The sequence below is a fragment of the Mustelus asterias genome, chromosome 20 (assembly GCF_964213995.1).
Source record: "Mustelus asterias chromosome 20, sMusAst1.hap1.1, whole genome shotgun sequence".
In the NCBI taxonomy this organism is placed as follows: domain Eukaryota; kingdom Metazoa; phylum Chordata; class Chondrichthyes; order Carcharhiniformes; family Triakidae; genus Mustelus; species Mustelus asterias.
The window spans coordinates 71,774,934-71,801,630 of NC_135820.1; the positions used below are offsets into that span (position 1 = coordinate 71,774,934).

Sequence of the window (26,697 nt, forward strand, 5' to 3'; positions counted from 1 at the left end):
AAGCCGCACCAGGCATAACTAAAAATCACGTGTCAACCTGGTGAAACCACAATTCAGGACCACATGCTTATCAAACAGCGTAAACAGCAAGTGATAGACTGAGTTAAGTGATTCCACATCCATCAGATCTGAGCTCTGCAGTCCCACTACATCCTGTCACGAACGATGGTGGACAATTAAACCACTTGCTGGAGGAGGAGACTCCATTAATATCCCCACCCTCAATGATTGGGAAGCCCAGTACGTCAGTGCAAAAGATGAGACGGAAGCGTTGGCTACAATCTTCAGCCAGAAGTGGATGAGTCATCTCGGCCTCTTCTGGATGTCCCCAGCTTCACAGATGTCTGTCTTCAGCCAACTTGATTCACTTCATGATACCAGAAATGGCTGAAGACACTGGATGCTGCAAAGGTTACGGGTTCTGACAATATTCTGGCAATTGTACTAAAGACTTGTGCGCCAGAACTTGCCACACCCTTACCCAGCTGCCCCAGTGCAGATACAACACTGGCATCTACCCAGCAGTATTGAAAATTGTCCGGGTATGTCCTTTACACAAAGAGCAGGGAAAATCCAACCCTGTCAATTACTGCTCTATCAGTCTACTCTTGATCATCAGCAAAGTGATGGAACAGGTCATCAGCAGTACTATCAAGCAGCGCTGGCTTAGCAATAACCAGCTCACTGACGCTCAGTTTGGGTTCCACCAGACCACTCAACTCCTAGTCTCATTACCCCCTTGGTCCAAACAGGGACAAAAGAGCTGAGCTGGATTCCAGAGGTGAGAAGGTAGCATTGACCGAGTGCGGATCAAGGAGCCCGAGCAAAGCTGGAGTCAGTGGGAGTCGGGGAGAAAACCCTCCACTGGTTAGCATCATACTTAGCACAAAGGAAGATGGTTGCAGTTGTTGGATGTTAATCATCTCGGTTTCAGGACATCACTGCAGGAGTTCCTTCTGGTAGTGTCCTAGGCCCTATCTTCAACTGCTTCATCAATGATCTTCCTTCCATCGTAATGTAAAAAGTGAGGATGTTTGCTGATGATTGCACAGTGTTCAGCACCATTCCCAACTGCTCAGATACTGAACATTCCATGTCCAAATGCAGCAAGACCTGGACAGTATCCAGGCTTGGGCTGATAATTGGCAAATAACAGTCATGCCACACAAGTGTCAGGCAATGACCATCTCTAACGAGAGAGAATCTAACTGTCACCCAGTAACGTACAATAGCATCATTGCTGAATTCCCTCACTGTAAATGTGCTGGGGTTATCATTGAACTGGGCTAACCATATAAATACTCTGGATAGATCAGAGACTAGTAATCCTGCGGCTAGTAACTCACCTCCTGACTCACCAAAGCCTGTCCACTATCTACAAGACACAAGTCAGGAGTGTAATGGAATGCTATCCACTTGCCTGGGTGAGTACAACTCCAACAACACATAAGCTTGACAACATTCAGGACAAAGCAGCCCGTTTGTTTGGCACATCATCTACAAACATTCAATTCCTCTACCACTGATGCACAGTAGCTGCAGTGTGTGTCAGCTACAAGATGCACTGCAGGAACTCACCAAGGCTCCTTAGGCAGCACATTCCAACCCCACAACCGCCACTATCTAGGAGTACAAGGGGAGCAAACACATGGGAACACCATCACCTGGAAGCCGCCCTCCTGGCATGGAATCATATTACCGTTCCTTCACTGTCACTAGGTCAAAATCCTAGAACACTCTCTAACAACACTGGGGGTGCACCTACTCTACATGGACTGTAGGAGTTCAAGATGGCAGCTCACTACCACCTTCTCGAAGGCAATTAAGGATGGGCATAAATGCTGGCTTAGCCAGCAATGCCCACATCCCATTAATAAAAAAAGAAAAACAAGTTGAAGAAAGATCTGATAGAGGTGCATGAGATTATGACAAGTTTAGTTAAGGTAGACACAGAAAACCCGCTTCCGTTAGCTGATAGTGCAAGGATGAGGAGTTTGGGCAAGAGGTGAGGTGGCAGGGGATGGGAAAAGTGAGGGGGAACTGTTTTAAGCAGGAATTTGGAATGACCTGGAACACACTGTCCATAAATTTGATAGAAACGGAGTCGGTCCACAATTTCAAAAGCAAATCGGATTGTCAGTTGATGGAAATTAATTGGCGGGGCTATGGGGATAAAGTGGAGGAAGGAGACTGTCTGGATTGCTCTGTCTACAGGAAGCCAGCACAGATTCAGAAGGGCCAAATGCATTCCTTCTGTGCTATGTGACTCAGCAATTTACTCATGTAAATCTTATTCACACCTTCTTCATATCTTTTTACAATCTTTTTACCAGACCTGTGTGAGTAATCCAATTGTGGTCTAAGCAAGGTTCCAACAAATTCAAAATGACTTCTCTGCTTTTCAGTTGTATTCCTCTAGAAGTTAATCCCAGTGCTTCGTTTGTATTTGGCCTTGTTAACCAACATTGCTACTTTCAATGATTTGTGATCTTTGCTCATCTACCTTGTTTAGATCCCATTATTAAATATGATGTTTCAGTGATAAATAGATTTTTACTTATCCAGCTGGCTCCTCTTGAGTTCCAGTCATAAGTTGCTTTGTTTCCTTCCCTGGAAACCCTGACACCAATCATAGAAATAACTTGGTTTGCCTAACCTTGAGAATTGTCGCAAAGCAGATCTCTCCAGATCAGGATTGAAGGTGCTGCACCATTTTCTGAGCACCAGACGGGCCGGGTGATCTGTACACTGATTCTTTGCCAGTGCTGCTGTGGAATGGGATTTAGCAAATGTGCTTTGCTATGAATTTCCCTTCCCTGAGAGCAATTTTTTTTTACATTTTCTAAAAAGACATCCCCTCAAGTGTAATTGTTCCCTTTTATACGCGTGCACCCAGTTTGCCTAATTTCAGATTGTGTTCATGTATCTATGTTTCAATTATTTTTCCTCTGTCATCTTTAGATTTTACTTGCCACGGTGGTGACACAGTGGTTAGCACTGCTACCTTACAGCATCAGGGAGCCAGCCAGGTTCGATTCCCAGCTTGAGTCACTGTCTGTGCAGAGGCTGCACGTTCTCCCCTTGTCTACGTGGGTTTCCTCCGGATGCTCCGATTTTCTCCCACAGTCCAAAAGACGTGCTGGTTAGGTGCATTGGCCATGCCAAATTCTCCCTCAGTGTACCCGAACAGGCGCTGGAGTGTGACGACTAGGGAATTTTCACAGTATCTTCATTGCAGTGTTAATGTAAGCCTACTTGTGACTAATAATAAATAAACTTTAACTAATGAGAGAAATCTGAGATCTTTTCTTGTTTTTTGAAAGGAGAAGTAATATGATTTTCTCAAGTCAATGCAATTTAGTTCATAAAACTTTAGTTGGTATGATCCATATTAAAATTCATAAACCATTGTTACATTTAGAGTTGCATTGGATGCATGCACAATAATTGCATGCCTTTATCTCGATTTTTAAAAATCTTGTGCTTTACCTTGCACTGTCTCAGAGAAGGTAAGTTATCTACTCCGATGTCTTCTTGTTTACTAGATCAACTTAAGTGCGGCACAACTTTGCTCCAGTCCCCCACTGCCACCTTCACTATTTTGGGGTTGTACCACAAAGGCCTCGGCACCACATTTTCCTCCAGTAAGACTAGGGCTGAACAGCTCAATTGTAAAGCCTTTAAAATGTATTCGGGACAGTTTTCTAGAACAGTGTGTTTTAGAGCTAATCATGGAAGAAACCATTCTGAGTTTAGTAATGAGTAATGAACCAGAATTAGTTAACAATATAACGATAAGGCAGCAGCGGGTGACATGGCGGCACAGTGGTTAGCACTGCTGCCTCACAGCTCCAGGGACCCGGATTCAATTCCAGCCTCACGTCACTGTCTGTGCGGAGTTTGCACATTTTCCCCCGTGTCTGCGTGGATTTCCTCTGGGTAGTCTGGTTTCCTCCCACAGTCCAAAGATATGCTGGTTAGGTGGATTGGCCATGATAAGTTGCCTCTTAGTGTCAGGAGAATTAACAGGGTAAGTACATGGGGTCACGGGGATAGGGCCTGCTGTTGCTGCAGGCTCGATGGGCTGAATGGCCTCCTTCTGCACTGTAGGGTTCTGTGATTCAGCGACTAATGTGATTGAATTTGATGTTAGGTTTGAGAGAGATGACAAATGGTCACAAACGATGGTTTTTAATTGAAACAAGGAAACTTCGAAGGAATGGGAAGAATTAATTGCATTAAACTCGGCTGAACTGTTTAAATGTTTTTATCGACAAGCAATAGGAAGCATCTTTGGAATTCTGCACCACAGAAGGCTGTGATGTTCAATTGTTGAGTATATTCAAGATAAGTTCAATAACTTATTTGAATCTAAGGGAATCGAGGGATATGGGGATCAGGCAGGAAGGTGCAATTGAGATTGGAAATCAGCTCTAATTTTATTGAACGGTGGAGGAAGCCTGAGGGGCCAGCGGCACGGTAGCACAGTGGTTAGCACTGCTGCTTCACAGCTCCAGGGACCTGGGTTCAATTCCCAGCTTGGGTCACTGTCTGTGTGGAGTTTGCACATTCTCCTCATGTCTGTGTGGGTTTTCTCCGGGTGCTCCGGTTTCCTCCCACAGTCCAAAGATGTGCGGGTTAGGTTGATTGGCCATGCTAAAATTACCCCTTAGTGTCCTGAGATGCGCAGGTTAGAGGGATTAGCGGGTAAAATATGTAGGGATAGGAGGGTGGGGCCTGGGTGGGATTGTGGCCGGTGCAGACTCGATGGGCCGAATGGCCTCTCTCTGTACTGTAGGGTTTCTATGATTCTATGTGGCCGACTCCTACCTGTTATGTTTTTTATTTTCGTTTATCAGATTTGTTCAACACATGAAATAAGACCAGTGCGTACACAGAAAAGACAAAGGTTCTACTTATGTAGTTATGTAACTACAGTCAGTAAATGAGGTATCAAGCTAAAGGCTTAAGAAATGTCAGGAAATGTGGAAATTCAGCAAACTGGGAGAGCTGTTTTAAAAAAAAGCAACAAAGGGATATGGAAAGTAATGTGATGCAAAAAGAAAATGTGAAAAAAAACCCTGCAAGGGACATCATAGCTAACCGAAAAACCCTTGACAAATATATTGAGAGAGTGTGGTAAGGCCCATTAAGGACGGATGTTGGTGGGATTATAAAGAAGTGGCAGTCTGATGAGATGAGAGTTTTGTATCTGTGTTCACAGTGGAGGAAGAGGGCACAATACTAGTGGCACAAGGAAACCTAAAAGTGGAGGAACTGAGTGGATTTATGTATTTTTAAAAATGGTAATGGAGAAAGTAATGGGACAAAAGAGATAAACAAATCTTTAGCACGTAACGCATCCAAGATGAGGAAATTGCAGACCCATGAGTCACAATTTTCCAAAACACTCCAGGTTCAGAAATTGTGCCCTTTTGGATTTGGAAAATTACAGAAATGAATCCCTTATTAAATAAAGGAGAGTAGGAGAAACCAAAAGTAGATGTAGACTGTCAGTTTAAGTTACGAAAGATACGAGAATATATAATCAGGTACAGAGTTACAGAGTACTTGAACAAATGTCACCTCAGAGAGTCAGCATTGATTTGTGAAGAATAGATTTGACTAATCCAGGTGGGGAGGGTGGTGGAGGGATGGCGTGAGGCGATTTTGAGAGGATGCCTAAACGAGATCTCGATCCGAAAGGTTGAACCAAGTGTCTGTACGAAGAAAGACCCAGGTTCAATCTTTGGTCAATGCTGAGATGATTCCAGCCGGTTTAAAATTTATTTATTTATCAGTGTCACAAGTAGGCTTACGTTAACACTGCAATGAAGTTACTGTGAAAATCCCCTAGTCGCCACACTGCGGCACCTGTTTGGGTTACACTGAGGGAGAATTTAGCACGGCCAATGCACCTAACCAGCACGTCTTTCGGACTGTGGGAGGAAACCCACGCAGACATGGGGAGAACGTTTAGACTCCGCACAGACAGTGACCCAAGTCAGGGATCGAACCTGGGTCCTTTGGCGCTGTGAGGCAGCAGTGCTAGCCACAGCGTCGCCCCCACGTAGCAGAAGTTTGCAGATGATTCCAGATTGAAGAAACTTTCAACACCACTGCCAAGAATTGGAACAGTTCAGTTTCTCAGCAAGATCAATGTCAATATTTTCTTTTGCAGGGCATCTTCGAGTGCTGTGTGCAGGTGGTCACTCATGTATCATTCATGTATGAACCTCATAGTTGTCATCAAGCTACTCATCTGTGGGAACATCACCATCAACTGAATCGCATTCTTGCCTACAGGAAGGGATTGCTAATTAGCAAACAAAAAGGTAAACCTCAGCTGAGTTTTTCAGTTCTCCCCAAATTCCCCCCAACCCTGAGATTGCTATCCAGGGGCACTCGGATCATTTTCAGCCTCCACTACTCCCAAACTAGCTGAAATCACTTAAATCAGCACCGACCGAGATTAAACATGGGTGTTTGTTGGTTAACAACCCCTGCTATTTCTTCAGGTATGAGAGGAGCATTAGCCTGCAGTCAGTGAGAGGAGAGAATAAAATTTATTTATTAGTGTCACAAGTAGAGTCATAGAGGTTTACAGCATGGAAACAGGCCCTTCGGCTCAACTTGTCCATGTCGTCCTTTTTTTTTTAAACGCCTAAGCTAGTCCCAATTGGCCGCGTTTGGCCCATATCCCTCGATAGCCATCTTACTCACGTAACTGTCTAAACACTTTTTAAAAGACAAAGTTGTACCTGCCTCTACTACTACCTCTGTCAGCTTGTTCCAGACACTTACCACCTCTGTGTGGAAAACCTTGCCCCTCTGGATTCTTTTATATCTCTCCCCTCTCACAAATCTATGCCTTCTAGTTTTAGACTCCCCTATCTTTGGGAAAAGATATTGACTATCTAGCTGATCTATGCCCCTCATTATTTAATAGACCTCTATAAGATCACCCCTCAGCCTCCTACGCTCCGGAGAAAAAAGATCCAGCCTCTCCTTATAACTCAAACTATCAAGTCCCGGTAGCATCCTAGTAAATCTTTTCTGCACTCTTTCTAGTTTAAGAGTGCCCTTTCTATAATAGGATGACCAGAAGCTTACATTAACACTGCAATTAAGTTACTGTGAAAATCCCTCAGTCACCACACTCTGGCGCTTGTTCGGGTAATGCGAGGGAGAATTTAGCATGGCCAGTGCACCTAACCAGCACGTCTTGCAGACTGTGGGAGGAAACCGGGAGCACCCAGAGGAAACCCACGCAGACGCGGGGAGAACGTGCAGACTCCACACAGACAGTGACCCAAGCCGAGAATTGAACCCGGGTCCCTGGCACTGTGAGGCAGCAGGGCTAACCACTGTGCTACCTTGTATATAATAAGGGAAGACGGATAGTGTAGAAGTCATAATGCTTTAAAATATTGTAATTGCATTTTTAAAATTGTAATCCAGTTGATCCTGATATGAGTAGCGTTGATATATAATTATTCTGATTAATGCCATTGTCAGTTATGTTACTGGATGAGAGCCCAAAGGCCTAGCCTAATGGTCCAGTGATGGGAGCTCAAATTCCACCATGACAGCCAGGGAGTTTAAATTCAATTATGAAATAAATCTGGAATAATAAGCTAATGGTGGCCATGTAGCTATTGGATTGTTGTGAAAATCCCTCTGGCTCATTAATATCCTTGAGCGAAAGAAATCTCACATCCTCACCTAGCCTGATTCCAGATCCACACCAGTGTGGCGGACTCTCAGCTACACTCTGAAATGGCTTAACAAACCACCCTGTTAAGGGCAAATAGGGATGAGCAATAAATACTGGCCGTGCTGCTGATAACCACATCCTGCGAATGAACTAAAAAAAAAAATTACCATGCGAGAGCAAAATTGGTTTTAAAAGGCTCAATCCCTGGAGCTGCAGGCCTAACTGATAAATGTTTCACAGAGCCTCAGTTTTTATTTGATGTTCCTGCAATTAACCAATCGTGAACTTTTACGACTTGATTTGTTTACTGGTTATTAATTAGTTTTCACTCTGCACACAGCCTCTTTGTGGTTTACCGTTTGGCATCAATCTGAAACACTGGAAGAATAGCTTCAGATGACTTACCTAATCTAGAAGACATGCTTCTCTCCGTATGGTCTACAGCGATTGAAGAAATGGACCTGGAGTTAGTGTTGGACAAGGATCAGCTGAGCCTCGAAGTCCGGGAGGATGATTTCACAGTCTGGATAGCTTTCAAGGGGAACATGAACGATGATGACTTTGTGAATAAACTAGACACGATCATTAATAACATGTCATGCCTTCTGGGGATGGGTAAGAATTCTATTCAAAGGATTAATGCTTCCAAATCGAGCAATCAGAATCTAATTAAGTTGCATAGGAAAGTACATATTTTTAAAATGCATTTGCATCCCACTATCTTGAACTCTCATTTTTTTCCTTCACCTTCATATGAAGTTTAGAGAATAGACAAAGATTGCTTACTACTTCCAATCACTTCTCATTCATCTTGTCGTGACTGGTGTTGTTTATCCTAGTTTGAGTCCCTTCATCTGCTGATCAATCAGAGAATGATGAAGGTACCAGTGTAGAGATATTTGACCTAACCTGTCCTGGTTTGAGGAAACATGGCAATGAGTAGCCTCTTGAAGGCTAAGTGAAGTTGGGTTACAAAGAACACACTGCATCTGACTGAGCTGTGATTTTCTATCCTTGGATGTTAAAAGATTCTGTACTTCTAAGTTACAGTCTGAAAATGATTAGCAATTTTCAATTTGCCAAGTTCCCAACTAAGCTCTGACCCTGAGCCACTTTAATTAGCAATGGTTAGACTTTAAAGGGACACCATCTACACCTTGGTGGAAATGTAACACACGTGCATGACATACCATAACCTACGGTTTCTTATAAAGCAGAGCTGCATTAAGTTCAACTATGATATTTGCAAGTGTGTTTTTGTTAATGTATCAAACCACGCTTTTGGGAGGCAAGCACCAAATACGAAATATTTGCTAACTTTTCAACCAGGTGCAGAGAAGCTGAGGCCGGAGAAAGTGGAACCATGGAACAGTGTTCGTGTAACGTTTAATATTCCCCGTGAAGCTGCAGAGCGATTACGACTGATGGCTCAGAATAACAACCAGCAGCTCCGTGATCTGGGCATTCTTTCAGTTCAAATTGAAGGTAATTGGACTTTTTTTCCCAATTTTCAATGTATGCGATATTGGACGGATGGGCATTTTAGCCTGGTCGTGCACGATTTCAGCAACAATACTGCAAAAATGGATGAGACGTCATCAAGTACAGCAACAGATGTACTGCACAAAATGTAGAACTCAAATTTAGTTTTTATAGTTTCAAATTTATTTATTAGTAGTATTCACAAATTGGCTTACATTAACACTGCGATGAAGTTAGTGTGAAAATCCCCTAGTCGCCACACAATATTAGACAGATTGGGCTTGTATCCATTGAAGTTCAGAAGAATGAGGCCATTTTATTGAAATGTTTTAAGATCTTGAGGGGACTTGAGAGTGTAGATGCTCAGAAGGTGTCTTCCCTTTTATGAGAGGCTAGGACTTGGGGAGTTAGGTTAAAAATACTGGGTCCAGCATTTAAGATAGAGGAGGCGAAATGTTTCTCCTGAGAGGGTCATTAGTCTGTGGAGAGAGAGAATTTAGCATGGCCAACGCACCTAACCAGCATGCCTTTCGGACTTTGGGAGGAAACCGGAACACCCAGCGGAAACCCGCGCAGACACGGGGAGAACGTGCAGACTCTGCACAGATAGTGACCCAAGGCCGGGAATCGAACCCGGGTCCCTGGCGCCGTGAGGCAGCAGTGCTAACCCACTGTGCCACCGTGCCTATAGTGCTAATTGTGATGTTTGATTAAAATGTCTAGTTTTGGATGCAAAATGAGACAAGCCGTTAATTATCTGTTTAAATTTTTAATGCATTGCACTTCAAAAATCTGAAAATGTCTTTAAAATAAAAGGAATGTTTAATTTTATTTCAGGCGAAGGGATCATTAACTTGGCTTTGGTGCAGCATCGAGGCCAAGAAATCAGAGTAAATGGGCCAGTGAATCCAATCAGAATGGAATCAGGATTTTCTTTGCAAGGAGGTCAAGGTACATAAAATATTCAACTGCTGAACACTTTTTTTTGGAGCAACTTGATTGTGTTGCTGCCTTTTGAAAGCAATGCCAAAATAGTATTTTAGGAAGTACTGTTACATTGTTTTTATGGGGTTGTGGGGGGGGAGGCAATTTATGAGGCAAGGTGATTGATCAAATTATATAAAAAATCACAATTATGGATGAGTGGGGGGGCGTCTTCACTTATCTATTCAGCAAGTTCCCCCCCATTAGCATCTAATTAATTTTTACATTATTCCAGGATTTTGTTTTCAATTTTAACTCTGGATGTCGATTCCATGGTCAATCTTCTCCATTCCTGCCCTTGAAGGCACAATGGAATGCACTACCCAATGTTATTTTAAAAAGATACAAGACCATTTGTATCAAGAGACTTTGAATTAACAGAAACATGCTCTGTGATTGCTGACCCAAATACATCGCAACAAATGTGTAGCTTTGCTGGAAAAGCGGTCATATTTCTCATAGCTTTTTGTCTTGCACTCATGAGGATATTTTGCAAGAATGCCAATGTGAGGGGAGACAGCAAATTTATACTCTATGAAAAGAAAGTGCAGAATGGTTGGAAAACAGACTCTGGTTGAGTCGTCGTCATTGAGAATGCACCAGTTGATGGTGACTGTATTATTTGGAATTTTTCAGTTTGACTCTGATCATGGCGTAGCCCTGAGGACTGAACCAGTGAGCGGCTGTCACTTATTTTGTTTAGCTGAATGTGTTTACCTGTTCTTTTTCTCTGCAAGTAACGGGCTCCTGTGTATTTATGTACGTAACTTCCAGTGCACGCAGATGCATCAAACTGAGAGCCTGAATGACTATCTTAAATTGGTTGTCAGTGTAATTCTAGGCACACTGAGGGTTATTTAACAAATGTCCAATCGTCAAATCGCATCAATGTTGGATACTGTTTTGAGTTTTGCAAGCATGGACTTTGTCCGTTAGAAACAGCGGAAGGGACATGCTGTTCGATCCAATCTGCCAGCCTGTGGGAAGTACGGCCTTAATACCTAGCATCACACTGGCACTGAAATTCATATGAATTTCAGTGCCAGTGTGATGCTAGGTTTGCCACATTTGTGTAATAGGCAGAATGTCCTTTTGGCTTTATGGCAGCACCCTGTTAGCGGTGAATACCACTCATGTTGCTACTGTGGAGCGACAGCGTGGACCAGATGGCTTCATCTGTTGCTCAAATGTTTGAGATACCTTGCCCTTTCAGGGTAATCTGAGGTACCTTTTGGGGATAGAAAGTGACAGCCTTCGGCCAATTCATGAGTTTGTGCAATGTACAGCGTGAAATGATCTGGTCAGTGTAGCCATTAACCTGCAGGATGCCTTTGACAAACATGTCTCTTTTTTTCAGCAATACTCAAGGTCTGTACTACCAAAAGACTTGTAGGCGAAATAAGAACTGTAATCAAAGAAGAATATTGTCAATTGGTTAAAGGACTTTGCTGGGTAACAAGGGAGAGGGGAAAGTGCTATATTTTTGTGACTGGTTCGGGATCTAAAAAGAAACATTTGGGCATAACTTTCAGACCATAAGATATACAACAATTTTAGGTGATTTTTTTGCCAGAAAAAAAAGTATGTCTTATGGTCAAGCAAATAAAGTAATTGTTGATGGATTTGAACTTGTCAACTTTAATCGATTGATCAATCCAGGATTTATTATGTCTTGATATGCAAATGTGATAAATGTTTATGCTTGAGGATCGTATGGTGTGACAGAAAGTGAGATTCTATGGAAAGAAAGGAAGTTCAAAGGTTTGCAAAGCCTTCAGACCTGGAAACATGATTGGTAGTATTGAGAACTGCACGTTGCTTAAGGTTACAAAATGAAATAAGGATCAGGATAATGTTGGTGCTAAATGCAAATACTAATCAGACAATGATAGTTCCACATTCTGTTTTTTTGGAAATAGGTTTGATTAGAGTTAACAATCCATCTGCTGCTATGATGCCTTCAAGTAGCAATATGGCAGCTTCCTTGGTTAGTAGTGGAGCAAGCTCAGAGCTACTGCAAAGCAGAGTACCTCATCCTTCTACTCGACCCACCTCACAGCCTGGTAAGGAGGAGATTTAATGCATTAAAAGCTTGCTTCTTGCAGGAGACAGCAATTGCACTTTCTGTGGAAAGAGTTTTCAGAAGGATGCACAGTTCTCATCTTTCTTAGGCTAGTTCCACACTTTTTTTTTGTACATGGTGTTTTAACTTGTGTGTTAAAATAAAAGTAAAATAAAGTTCCATGGTACATCATTTGTCTTTAAGCTATGAAAATATTATATTGCCTGAATAGGGTGTAGTGAGTGCCATTTGATTTTAAGAACATTTCTTAAATTAACTCCTGGTCACTGAGGTCTTTGTTTATACAGTAATAGAAGGAAATCATTGTGTCTTCCAACTGTTCAGCAGACTCTGAGCTTTGTACTTTCAATAACTAAGTGTAACATTTGAACATAGTATTCCTAAAACAGTCGTCATTGTATAGTTTACAAGAGAAGCAGAAAGTTAATCAACATAGAGGGTTATTTAAACCGACATGCAGAGCGCCTTCGCATATTTATTTATGAACTATTCACACTCGTATATCATGTTATGGCGTGATAGGATGTAGGTTCATATTTGCATGTCCCAGCATGGGATGTAGATTCATATTTGCATGTCCCTAGCATATGAGGCCTCATTTTCAAGTTGTATGAAGGAGGAGGCTTTCCAGGAAGTAGGGGACTTGCACTTCACTGGCTCAAATAGGGAATGATGTGGAGGCTGGAGTGACACCGAATTCAAATTAACATAATTTTATCTCTTTGGATGGTGATTTGAAAAACTTCAAACCTGAAAGTTTTGTTGTCAGCCAGGCGCTACTTACTGTGTGTATTTTGCATATTTTCCCCGTTTTCCTCTGGATGCTCCAGTTTCCTCCAATACTCCAAAGATGTACAGATTAGGTTGATTGGTCATGCCAAATTGCCCCTTAGTGCCAGGGGATAAGCAGGGGTAAATACATGGGGTTAAGGGGATAGGACCTGGGTGGGATTGTTGTCGGGGCAGGCTCGATGGGCCAAATGGCTTCCTTCTGCACTGTAAGGATTCAGCGATGCTCTATGCAAACTTGAAGCAGTTTAATTTTATTTAGTTTCCTACTACAAATATTTTAATTTTCTATCATATTGCAATGTTGGAATTTCTGGAAATGTTACAAATTTGCACGTCATGCATTAAATATTCTCTTGGGTTCATTGTCACTGGTCACTCCCTCAGATGGAATGTCTATCCCGTAGAAGGAGTGCACCTATTTCCAAAACATAGTCAAATGATGTGAGCTGGTGATTTAAGTTAAACTGTTGCATATTATTGTCTACTGTAATGTCAATTGTATCACTTAAATTCTCCCGGCTTCATTAAAGGCTGACTGCAAAACACTCCAATAACCAATGCTGTATTTTCATACCTACTTGGCCTGTACTTGGGAGTTGAGTCCACCAAAGCTGTTAGCAACAAAGGGCTCTAAATTGAATTGACCATAGGATCCGACATAATTTTTAATTATGTAAACAATTTAAATTATAATTAATTAAACAGGTACGGTCAACAATCAAAATCTATTTTCCCCCAGAGTTGAAATGTCTAATACTCGGGGGCGTGCAGTTAAGGTGAGAGGGGGAAAGTTCAAAGGACATGTGAGGGGCAAGTTTTTTTTTACACAGTGATAGGTGTTTGGAACGCGATGCCAGGGGTGGTGGTGGAGGCAGATACGATAGGGCTGTTTAAGGGACTTTTAGATAAGCACATGAATATGCGAGGAATAGAGGGACATGGAGCAAGGGCAGGCAGAAGGGATTAGTTGAATTTGGCATCATGTTCAGCACAACATGGTGGGCCGAAAAGGGCCTGTTTCCTGTGCTGTACTGTTCTATGTTCTATTCAATGAAGGTGGTTGACGGTCTTTCAAGACTGAGTCTTTGCTAACATTTCTGCTTGCAACTGATGGCTCCTGGAAATGTTCATTGTTTCACAACTGTAGAAATTTGCATAATTTTGGATAGCACTTTTTTTTTTACGCAGCTAAACACTTTCTGATTACCATGGCCTCGGGCTTAGTTTCTTTCTGCAATTCTAGGGAAAGTGCTACATTTCCTTGGGGGATGCATCATGAATGTAATCAGTACATCAATGTGAAATTTGCAATATATGTAAAGCATAAACTCCACAGGTGTCGAGCTTCTTCCTGTCGAAAGCTGTGTTGATGATGAATAGAAAACCTTTAATCATTTTGTAATAATTGAAACTGTAGCTTGAAATTAAATGCATTTTCTTTTTTTTTTTGAAACCAGATATGGATTCTGTTTTGTCAACTCTAAACATTCAAGCATCAAGCCACCCCTCTGGATCGTTGCCTTCACAGCCTAACATTGTGCAAACCATGCCAAACACCCGGCAGATTGCTCCAGCCAATCTTCAGCCTCATCAGCTGCAAGGAGGGCGCCCTCCATTTAATCCGGCTCAAATTTCCATAGCTGCCACGTGGAACCAAGTCCCAGCAGCAATCCAATCAGCCTCTACACAGGGGGCCTTGGGAACATTGGCAAATCAGATCTGGAAGAAGGCCCCTATGCCTGGACAAATGCAACCCCATCAACTTCAGGTCAGGCCGACCCTGGCAACTATACAGACCCCCGCTCACCCTCCCCCTCCGTACCCATTCGGAAGTCAGCAAACGTCACAAAGCCATCAAACCTTTTCTCAACCCTGCAGCTCGCCACAGTTTGCATCGCCACCCCCTAAAAGCCATCAGGGAGGCCCTTCTCGAGTTCCTACGCCCTTGCAACAGCCTCATCTAACCAACAAGTCTCCAGTCTCATCTCCTTCCTCTTTCCAACAAAGCTCCCCTTCATCGTCTCCAACAGTGAACCAGCCACAGCAGCATATAGGACCGAGGACGCCTCAGAGCACCTCCCTCCCTCAGACTTTTCAGCCAGCTGTGTGCCAGAGTTCTCCAAGTCGAGGTCCCATAGTTCAGCAAGGAAACTTGCCTGCTGGGTTTATGATGCAAGCAAATCAGGTGGCACAGAGTTCCCATTCTGGCATGGGGAGTGAGTATTGCAACAGTTTAAAAAAAATTATATTGTCAGTAAATAAGTAATAGTGCATTTTTATTTTTAGTGAAATCAAGTCAAATCCTATGGTAAATGAAAAGCCGAGGAAGTGTAAATAGTCTGGTGCATTACGCGCACTCGCTACAAATAGATTTTTCAATTACATTTCAATGGCTGATTAAAATAACAATTGCTTTAATTTGGCTTCCTTTACTTCCCTCGCTATCAAAAGATTCTGTCCCAATGTTCACCCTTTAAGGATGTTATGTTGCTGAGGAGATTTTAATATTTTTCTTTTCAATTCTTCCACCTCTATCGTTCTGCGAGTATTTGACTTGAGCAATGTTTGTGTTCTTCAAGTAAGGAATGCCTCTGCTCAGAATGGAATTCTCATTCCCTGCCCCCACTTCAAATTTTGGTTCCTAGTTTGGGTATAGCTGCCCTGCTACCTCAATGTGCCAGCCTTAAATGACTGTTCTCCCTCACCACCCCATCGAACTTCGAATGCAAACTTTTCACTTTCTCTTTACACACCAGCTGAGTGAGCTGCCAAAGACAGTGTTAAAGAATTGATAGTTTTATGCAATCCCCACAGAGAACTGGATTGGGAATGCCCAGAACTATTTGCCAGGATGTTTCTAGCCTTGTTTTTCTTATGGCCTTTGTAGCCATGCGAGCAATGACACATTTGATTTGATTTGATTTATTATTGTCACATGTATTAACGTACAGTAAAAAGTATTGTTTCTTGCGCGCTATACAGACAAAGCATAGCGTTCATAGAGAAGGAAACAAGAGAGTGCAGAATGTACTATTACAATCATAGCTAGGGTGTAGAGAAAAATCAACTTAATGCAAGGTAAGTGCGTTCAAAAGTCTTGACAGCAGCAGGGAAGAAGCTGTTCTTGAGTCGGTTGGTCCGTGACCTCAAGACTTTTGTTCCTTTTTCCCGAAGGAAGAAGGTGGAAGAGAGAATGTCCGGGGTGCGTGGGGTCCTTAATTATGCTGGCTGCTTTGCCGAGGCAGCGGGAAGCGTAGACAGAGTCAATGGATGGGAGGCTGGTTTGTGTGATGGATTGGGCTACATTCACGACCTTTTGTAGTTCCTTGCGGTCTTGGGCAGAGCAGGAGCCATACCAAGCTGTGATACAACCAGAAAGAATGCTTTCTATGGTGCATCTGTAAAAGTCTCCCAGCGATCTGACTTGGAAAGTGTAGCGACTGGAACAGATTAGATGCTTTGTAGAAATGTCATGAGCATATCACCACCCTTCATCAGAAATGTCCCAGTGTTGTCTAATTTTAGTGCTGCAGTGTGTTCTAATATCAGTGGTCCTTTTGAGTGGAGGTACTTCATTGATGCCCTTTGGCTGGAGACTAGACTTGTGTGAATGATATCTTCATCAAATCTTTAGTACTGAGATTTGATCAAACCTGTCAGGTAATCTCATTTGTTTGAGGTTACTTTTTCCAGCACAAAATTGGTAATTACTATAATTGGTACATTAATTGACCTTTAAATTTGATGATGGAGGCCAAGGTGCAATGCATCGCCGAACTATTTTTAGTGTCGGTGGTTTTGAATTAATAGTGGAACCACTTCATGCAGTATTGGCTCAGATTATTTGATATTCATTTTTGTTCAGATGTATGATAGTCTACTGTATTTGAATTGTACACTCACTAAGTTCTGTTTGTCGTTCAGAGGAAATAATGTTCATTCTGCCTGTGTGTGCTGGATTGAAATCCTTGTTGCCAAAGGTGAAAAGGAAGTGGTTTTAATGTATCCAGCATAGATTATCCCGACTGGATGACAGTATTTAATGTCAGATAAGGCTCAATGTTAACATTCTTGCCTCTGGATCACAAAGTTCAAAGACTTGAGCTCATGATCTAGGTTGGCACTTCAAGTGTTACATTAAAGCAGTGCTGTAGTGTTGCTGTCTTTTGCATGAGATGTACTGGATGAGGTGGACTATTTGAAGAAGAGGAGAGGCTTTCGCCATGGCATCTGGACCAATATTTATCCTTCTATCAACATCAGTAGAATAGACAAACTGGTTAGCCTTTTAATTGTTGTTTATGAGATCTTGCCCCATTTCCAACATTACAGCTGTCACTACACTTCTATAACGTTTCCCTGGCTGCAAAGTGTTTTAAGACATCCCAAGGTCATCACAGGCAAGATATAAATACAAGTTCTTTTCTTTGCTTCAAGGACTGTTTACAGAAATTGAATTAAATGAGCAACTGCTGAGAACTCAACCGCTGTTCTCTCCCTCAGGCATGCCAAAGCGCCTTCCGCCAACCTTTCCACCAGGTCAACCCAATCAGAACTTCACTCAAGCCCAGCTAAACCAAGCTGTTGCATCTGCCACCTCGATGAATAGTGGAATTCTACAGGTGCAGCCCAACCAGAATGTACAGCATACAGGTTGGTTTTCCCCGCAAAAGAACAAATTAGATTGATGCCTGAGCATCATTCAGGAGAGAATGGGCAGGAGGTTGGGGCAGTGAGGTGGGGGAGGTTGCAATGCTGGGTGTGATAAATGGCTAAATCCCACTTTTTGGAAAAGAAATGGTCATGGGATCAGACTTGCGGCACAGCGGTTAGTACTGCTGCCTCACAGCGCCAGGGACCCAGGTTTGATTCCCGGCTTGGGTCACCGTCTCTGCGGAGTCTGCACGTTCTCCCTATGTCTGCGAGGGTTTCCTCCGGGTGCTCCGGTTTCCTCCCACAGTCTGAAAGATGTGCTGGTTAGGTGCATTGGCCGTGCTAAATTCTCTCTGTGTACGCGAACAGATGCTGGACTGTGGCGACTAGGGGATTTTCAGAGTAACTTCATTGCAGTGTTAGTGTAAGCCTACGTGTGACTAATAAATAAACTTTTAAAAAACCACATAATTGAACTGGAGGTTTCACCTATGCTGCTACAGGAGTGAGCCAGTTGGTAACTTTTAATCATAAGCAAGTTTTAATGATGAACAGTAATTAATTTTTGCATATGTTCTGAATGCAGTCCAAATAGGGAGGGTTTCCTCCTTGAATAAATTGAACGCAATTAGTTTAAAAAATAAATTCACAGCATTCTGCCTTTTGTTTCCAGGTGGTCCAAATAATGCTGCTTCCCAAAATCCGATGAATGTACAGTCACACGGGCCACCTAATGTAATGCAGGCAAACCTGGTTGGACTTCATGGAAACATGAATAATCAGCAGTCTATCACTACTCAAGTGAATGTGGGCACTGTGCAAGGGCAGCAGGGCCCTCAGTCACAGTTTATTGGGATGCACCAACAGATCGCACCGTCGCAGAATCAGATGATGAACATCCAATCCCAAGGTCTACATCCATCGAACCAGATGATCATTTCCCGGCCCCAGCTCATCCAAAATCAGATGATGATGGCGCCCTCCCAAAGCCACAATCTCATTCCATCAGGACCCAGGATGACTCCACCCAAGCAGCTGCACTCACAGCAGGGTCAGCAAATAATGACTACGCATGGGCAATTGATAGGACCTCAGGGCCAAGTCATATTGCAGCAAAGCCAGATGATGGGACTTTCTGAGCAGATTGTTGTCAGTCAGGTGCAGGGAAACAAACCCGGGTTCAATAATCAGAACCAGCAAAGTACAATAGCAGGGCCAGGTCAGATGATGAGGGGACCGGCCACAAACGCTCAAGGTAATATGGTTCAATTTTCCACGCCAATGATCCAGCAGAATCCTCTGAATGGGAATCCTTCTCAAGGGATTGGAATGCAGGGACAAGTACTTAGACCTTCAGTACCTCACTTAACTCAGCAGCATGGTGACCTTACAACATCAGCCAATGATGTCAATCTGACCCAGATGCTGCCTGATGTGCAAATGCAGCAGAACGTAGTTGCTTCCCACATGCAGACAATGCAGGCAGGTAGTTCTGCCGGGCCCCATTTTTCGGGGCATGGCATGCCCTTCAGTGCTCCTTATAGCACCACTGTGAGTGGGAGTCAGATGTCATTGGCCACTGCCTCTGGTTTTCCAAACAACAAAGACGTCACCCTGACCAGTCCGTTACTTGTCAATCTGCTGCAGAGTGACATCACGTCTGCGCAGTTTGCAATGACCAACAAGCAAAACAACCAGAATGCCAACAAGCCCAAAAAGAAAAAACCATCGCGATCGCAGAAGAAAAAGAATAATGGACCTCAGCCACCAGAAGAGCAAATGCAGCATGTGTAAGTTTTTACATCATTGTGTTCTTCCGTGGAGCACGCTTGACAGTTTATTTTGGAAGCTTTGAAGAGTCTGTGGTAGATATATTAGCTGGTGATATTGCAAATTGCTTTGAATCTAGGGTGACCCTTTACTCGTGTATGAAATACGCCACCTTATTGCATTTTACCTCTTGTTACGTTGGTGTTGAGTTTGGTGTAAGTTTATTTTTTTTTTTCATAACAGTTTTCTTTATTTAGCATAATAACGTGGGCGGCACGGTGGCACAGTGGTTAGCACTGCTGCCTCACAGCGCCAGGGACCCGGGTTCGATTCCCGGCTTGGGTCACTCTCTGTGTGGAGTCTGCACGTTCTCTGCATGGGTTTCCTCCGGGTGCTCCGGTTTCCTCCCACAGTCCGAAAGACGTGCTGGTTAGGGTGCATTGACCATGCTAAATTCTCCCTCAGTGTAACCCGAACAGGCGACGAGGGGATTTTCACAATAATTTCATTGCAGTGTTAATGTAAACCTACTTGTGACAACTTTTTTAAAAAACTTTATTTTCCTGTCAATTTTCTCCCGATTTCCCCCACCCCTGTGGAAACATTGGCCCTTTGCAGGGATCTAGTTTCGCAGGTGCCAAGAGTCTTCTGGCCATTCATCACGAGTGGGCCAAAATAGTGAGCATCAACAAGCGATCCTACGTGGCAGCCAAGCCCAGTCCTATCCTTGCCCAATGTCAATGGGCATTTTAAGAAGTCTCACAACACCAGGTTAAAGTCCAACAGATTTATTTGGTAGCAAAAGCCACTAGCTTTCAGAGCGCTGCTCCTTCGTCAGGCTTTTGCTACCAAATAAACCTGTTGGACTTTAACCTGGTGTTGTGAGACTTCTTACTGTGTTTACCCCAGTCCAACGCCGGCATCTCCACATAATGGGCTTTTTAACAGGGATTTAATGCATCCTTATTTTGTAAGGTTACCAATCGCAACTTTCTTTGTTCTTTCCTTCCACTTGCCTACGGTAAACTAATATCACAAGGATGAGGGATCAAATCTATGACCCTCCACTTGGTTCTGATGCAAATATGGAGATACAGATTAAATTGCTTACGTAGGAACTTAGGAATTAGGAGTGGGAGTAGGCAATTCAGCCCTTCCAGCACGCTCCGCCATTTAACACGATCATGGCTGATCTTATCCTGGTCTCAGCTCCACTTTCCTGCCTGCTCCCCATAGCCCTTTATCCTGCTTTTCATCAGAAACATATCTATTTCTTTCCTGAATGTGCTGATTGATTCTGCCTCCATTGCACTCTTGAGGCAGTGAGTTCCACAGGTTTGCAACCCTCTGAGAGAAGTAGTTTCTCCTCATCTCAGTTTTGACCATACCTCCTCTCACTCTCTATATCTATGATCTCTTATGCTAGACTGTCCCATAAGGGGTAACATCTGTTCAACGTCCACCTTATCAATCCCCTTTAGCATTTTATATACCTCAAGCAGATCCCCCTCCCCTACCCCCCCCTCATTCTTCTGCACTCCAGCGAGTACAAGCCCAAGCTATCCAACCACTCCTCGTACGACAGCCCTTTCATCCCTGGAATCAATTTGGTGAATGTTCTCTGAACTGCCGTACTTGGTAAGGTTGATGTTGAACTCACTGTTTCAGTCTAACATTGGGTGCTGAAGGTAGGCGAATGGGTTAAACTCTCAGTAATGTTCTTCAGTTGCAGGCTCAAAAGAGAATTCCCAGCTATAGCAATGTGGCATTTTCATTTTCTGCCCCCACAATCCAGGTGACCTGACTGAAAGAAGTGACCTACATATGGATATGTTTCAAATTAGGCAATTTTTATAGGCATTTTTTTTTGCTGTGGCCTTCCTGGAAATTTAGCCCCCTCTTTTCACTTTGTAACCCCAGCAGATGTTAACAGAGCGACAGAACTCTGGAGCAGACTGTATTTATCAGAAACAATAGATCCAATTTCTAAAAGAATAAGTGCCACTTTTCCTGGTTCACATGTTTACCTGCCTTGCCTGGGATTACTGTATTCATTTGCAAAATTTTGATGAGAACAAATTAAATTCTTTGCAAGAAATTGTCAATATTTGTAGGTTCCCTATTTTGGAAAACAATCTTCCTTTGCACACCATCATATCATAAAACACTTCACAGCCAATGAAATATTTCTGAAGTGGAGTCGCTATTGTGATGTACAAAGAACAAAGAAAATTACAGCACAGGAACAGGCCCTTCGGCCCCCCAAGCCTGCACCGACCATGCTGCCCGACTTAACTAAAACCCCCTACCCTTCCGGGGACCATATCCCTCTATTCCCATCTCATTCATGTACTTGTCAAGACGCCCCTTAAAAGTCACTACCGTATCCGCTTCCACTACCTTCCCCGGCAACGAGTTCCAGGCACCCACACTCTCTGTGTAAAAAATCTGCCTCGTACATCTCTTCTAAACCTTGCCCCTCGCACCTTAAACCTGTGCCCCCTAGTAGTTGACTCTTCCACCCTGGGAAAAAGCTTCTGACTATCCACTCTGTCCATACCTCTCATAATTTTATAGACTTCTATCAGGTCTCCCCTCGACCTCCGTCGCTCCAATGAGAACAAACCAAGTTTCTCCAACCTTTCCTCATAGCTAATGCTCTCCATACCAGGCAGCATCCTGGTAAATCTTTTCTGTACCCTCTCCAAAGCCTCCACCTCCTTCTGGTAGTGTGGCAACCAGAATTGAACACTATATTCCAAGTGCGTCCTAACTAAGATTCTATGGGCCTGGTTTGAAATCATGGTAAAGTTGGGCGTCGGGCCTTTAACGCGATCTGCACCTGAATCCGAGCAGATCGTGCCTTTACCGACACCCGATTCGGGCACGGGTCCGGCCCACGCCCGAATCAGGCGGCGCGACGATTTAAATGCATTTGCGTACATTTAAATCGACTTAATGAACCGCGCGCCCAACTCTACCGCCAAATCCCACTTTACCGTCTTCTGGCCCGATCCGCGTCCGCGCTGTTACCGACCTGCCGAATAAAAGTCTGAAGTCGCCGCTGCAACCTCCGAAGAGCGGGGTCAGAGACTGCAATGGCTCCCTGACCCAGGTCATCCTCTGGTCGGGGTGGGAGGAGGAGAGGGGGTGTGACGTCTCGTGCCCTGTGGGGGTGGGAGGGGAGGGGGTGTGACGTCTCATCCCCTGGGGAGGGATGGGGGGTGGGAGGGGAGGGGAGGTGACGTCTCATTCTCTGGTCGGGGGGGGGGTGTCGGCTGCCAGTCTGCAGTCGATGCCTCCTGTCACCATCACTGGTACACTACCAGCCACATATTACTCTTCTCTGCAGGGGCAAGAGAGCGGGAGAGATGGCTGCCCCCAGATTCGGCACTTAGGCTCAAACTGGTAAAATTCCCCCCTATAAAGCTGCAACATGACTTGCCAATTTTTAAACTCAATACCCCGGCCGATGAAGGCAAGCATGCCGTATGCCTTCTTGACTACCTTCTCCACCTGCATTCAGTGACCTGTGTACCTGTACACCCTGATCCCTCTGCCTATCAATACTCATAAGCCATTTACTGTATATTTACTGTATATTTCCTATCTGTATTAGATCTTCCAAAATGCATGACCTCACATTTGTCCGGATTAAACTCCATCTGCCATCTCTCCGCCCAAGTCTCCAACTGATCTATATCCTGCTGTATCCTCTGATGGTCCTCATCGCTGTCCGCAAATCCACCAACCTTTGTGTCGTCCGCAAACTTACTAATCAATCCAGTTACATTTTCCTCCAAATCATTTGTATATATATTACAAACAGCAAAGGTCCTAGCACTGATCCCCCTGTAGGGAAATATGGCAGCTAATTTATGCACAATAAGATTCCAGAAACAACGAGATCTGATTTGCTGGTTTGTCTTGAGGGATGAATGTTGGCCAGGAGACCTCCCTTTGCAAAGTAACGTGGGATCTTTTACATTCACTTGAGAGGATAAACGCTCATCTGAAAGATGACAATGTCCAACAGTTCATTTATCCTCTTCAGATTGAATTGAAGCGTCAGCCAAGAATATTTGCTCAAATCTCTGGAATAGGACTGGAATCCACAAATTTATGACTTGGTTGAGGGTTCTACCACTGAGCAATTTCTGGGGCTCTTTTTGGGTTTCTTTGAGTCTTTCACTTCCCAAGGTGGTTGTTGAGCAACTTGCAATTAGCTTGTTGACGTCCTGTTGATCTGACTGTGTTAACGGATTGACAATAATTGTGCAAAGATGTTCAGAAGATTGTAAAGAACATCAAAGAATGTCAAAGATATTGATAAGGAGGGAAAAACTAGAGTATGAGAGGAAGCTAGTAATATAAAGATGGATAATACGAGTTTCAATAGATATCTAAATAAGAAATGAGTTTAACAAAATGAGCATTGCTCCAAAAGAAAGGGCATCTGGGATCATGGAAAGTAGGGCAATAGCAGATTAATTAGACAGGTATTTTGTATTGGCCTTCACTGTAGAGAACGCGTGTAACATTTCAGAAATAGCTGTGAATCAGGAAATGGGAAGGAAGGAGGAACTCAAGAAAATTACAGTCACTCGGGAAATAGTATTGAGCAAACAATTGGTTCTGCAGGCTGACATCCCCAGGTCTGGATGGATTTCACCTTAAGATCTTGAAAGAAGTGGCACATTAGATAATTGATGCATTGGTTTTAATTTTCCAAAATTCCCTAAAAATGAGCCAGGTTCCGCTATATTGGAAGACGGCAAATGTTTTAAAAAGGGAGAGAGAAAGAAAGCAAGAAACGACAGGCCAGTTAGCCTCACATCTGTCAGAAGGATAATGTTAGAAGCCATCATTATCGCAGGGCACTTTGGAAAAATTCAAGGTTATCAGGCAGAGTCAGCATGGTTTTGTGAAAGGGAAATCTTGTTTCACCAATTTATTGGTGTTCTTTAAAGGAGTCAGATGTGCTGTGGATAAAGGGGAACTTAGTTTTCCGGAAGGCATTTGATAAGGAGCCACATCAAAGGGTTTGCAGAAAATAAAACCTCATGGAGTGGGGGGTAACATCTTCATGGACTGAAGATGGCTAGCTAACAGGAAAGAGAGTTGGCATAAATGGGGGTCTTTTTCTGGATTGCAGGATGTGACGAGTGGTGTGCCACAGGGATCGGTGCTGGGGCTTCAACGTTTTAAAATATATATATATATAAATGAATTGCTTGACAGGACTTATATAAATGACTTGGATGAAGGGACTGAAGGCATGGTTGCTAAATTTGCTGACGGCACAAAGATAGATAGTAAATTGTGAAGTTTACATAGGGAGGCTACAAAAGGATGTAGATTAAGTGAGTGGGCAAAAATCTGGCAAATGAATTATAATGTGGGCAAATGTGAAATTGACCATTTTGGCAGGGAGAATAAAAGAGAAGCAGCGCCACCACCTTCATCCAGATTTCCTGCATTCAGCCGGTCAGCTTTTAATGTTTGGACATGTTATGTATCTCCCACACTTGGCCGAACAGTTGTGGCTCATTTTTCTGTGAAGCAGCCTTGGAATATGGCAACTTTGTTAACATAAGAATTTACAGCTTGTGCAAACTTTGTTGGAATTTGTTTAAGAGCTTCGAGCTTTTCTCAAAGTGGCAAGTATCTTGGTGGAAGTCTTAGCATTAAAATTATTCCTCAGATTGGGCTGCTGCTTACAATATAATTCTGCAAAACACGTGTTTCGCACAAGTGATTCATTTCTTTACATTTGTTAGTGAATTTGCATTAAGAGTGTGTAAGTGTGCAATCTCTGTTCAGTTATCATTTTGAGGCCATTCTTCAATTTTTTGCATCTTTTCAATTTCATATTTGCTGTTTGTTCCTAAACTGATAGTTGCATGTACATGTTCCTTTACTAAAATGCCCAAGTTTTAGGGCAACTCAGTAGCACAGTGGTTAGCACTGCTGCCTCACAGCGCCAGGGACCCGGGTTCGATTCCCGGCTTGGGTCACTGTCTGCGTGGAGTCTGCACGTTCTCCCCGTGTCTGCATGGGTTTCCTCCGGGTGCTCCGGTTTCCTCCCACAGTCCGAAAGACATGCTCGCTAGGTGCATAGGGCATGCTAAATTCTCCCTCAGTGTAACCGAACAGGTGCTGGATTGTAGCGACTAGGGGATTTTTACAGTAACTTAATTGTAGTGTTAATGTAAGCCTACTTGTGACACTAATAAATAAACTTAAAATTTAAGTGAATATAGGATTTTAACATAATGAATCAAGAAAATCACTAATTTAGATAGAGACTAATCGTATCTTCAGAAACTCCCAAAAATACTTTTGCACGCAGTGAAATACTTTATGCAGTATCTGCAGTGTAGGTGAATTTTCCAGACAGGTTGCCGCAAGTTCTCAGAATAGAGAGATGAATAACAGGAAATCAGTAATTTTAGTTGAAGGATTGGCCACCAAATAAACTCCCTGCCTCTCTTTGGAAAGTTATATATATATTTTCTAAAATACGGTATTTCTACAGTTTGCCAAATCTGGGTTGATGTACTCCTGGAGATTTCATCATATGATATTCAGTTACGTGGATTCAATCTCTCAATGCTTAATCTGATGCTTTATCAGGTGACAGTTACTTATATGGTATTTGCGTACTGGTTACAAATGTGACTGATTTGCCTTAGTTGAGTGCTCAGTAACGCAAAGCCCCAGATAATTATTTAGCTTAGCTAGCTTTACTGAAATGAGCAACATCATTTATAAATCGAAGAATACAAAAGAATAGAAAAATTTACGGATGAGTATTTAAGTGGGCGGCACGTTGGCACAGGGACCCGGGGTTCAATTCCTGGCTTGGGTCGCTGTCTGTGTGGAGTTTGCACGTTCTCACCATGTCTGCGTGGGTTTCCTCCGGGTGCTCCGGTTTCTGAAAGATGTGCTGGTTAGGGTGCATTGACCCAAACAGGCGCCGGAGTGTGGCGACTGGGGGAATTTCACAGTAACTTCATTGCAGTGTTAATATAAGCCTTACCTGTAAATAAAGTAAATAGACTTTACTTTAAATTAACACTGCTCCTGTAGCATTTCTACAGTATTGACTGCAAAAAAAATCAAAGTAAATTCCACTGATTCAACCAAAACATTAATTAGAAGTTATTTATATTAATAAAGTCCATAACATTGTGCAACACAAGGCGAGTCATGA

General features: G+C 43.1%; 2 protein-coding genes across 11 annotated transcripts in view; both read left to right on the plus strand.

The window, feature by feature from the left end:
• The window catches only part of ggt7 (gamma-glutamyltransferase 7), a 111,975-nt gene that overhangs the window by 82,806 nt on the left and 2,472 nt on the right, over positions 1-26,697 (plus strand). The window lies entirely within an intron of this gene.
• The window catches only part of ncoa6 (nuclear receptor coactivator 6), a 68,838-nt gene that overhangs the window by 8,616 nt on the left and 33,525 nt on the right, over positions 1-26,697 (plus strand). For 7 of the 10 annotated variants that reach the window (XR_013500308.1, XR_013500309.1, XM_078236791.1 and 4 more), the window contains 8 exons: positions 6,182-6,335; positions 8,058-8,332; positions 9,047-9,202; positions 10,037-10,150; positions 12,103-12,246; positions 14,516-15,274; positions 17,496-17,711; positions 18,385-19,501. Coding sequence is in view for 8 of the 10 variants with exons in the window: in XM_078236791.1 (XP_078092917.1) it covers positions 8,137-8,332; positions 9,047-9,202; positions 10,037-10,150; positions 12,103-12,246; positions 14,516-15,274; positions 17,496-17,711; positions 18,385-19,501 (2,702 nt within the window). In the remaining 2 variants the exon portion in view is untranslated. The remainder of the gene's footprint in view (positions 1-6,181; positions 6,336-8,057; positions 8,333-9,046; positions 9,203-10,036; positions 10,151-12,102; positions 12,247-14,515; positions 15,275-17,495; positions 17,712-18,384; positions 19,502-26,697) is intronic. The other 3 variants (XM_078236795.1, XM_078236794.1, XM_078236797.1) reach the window with 1 other exon arrangement.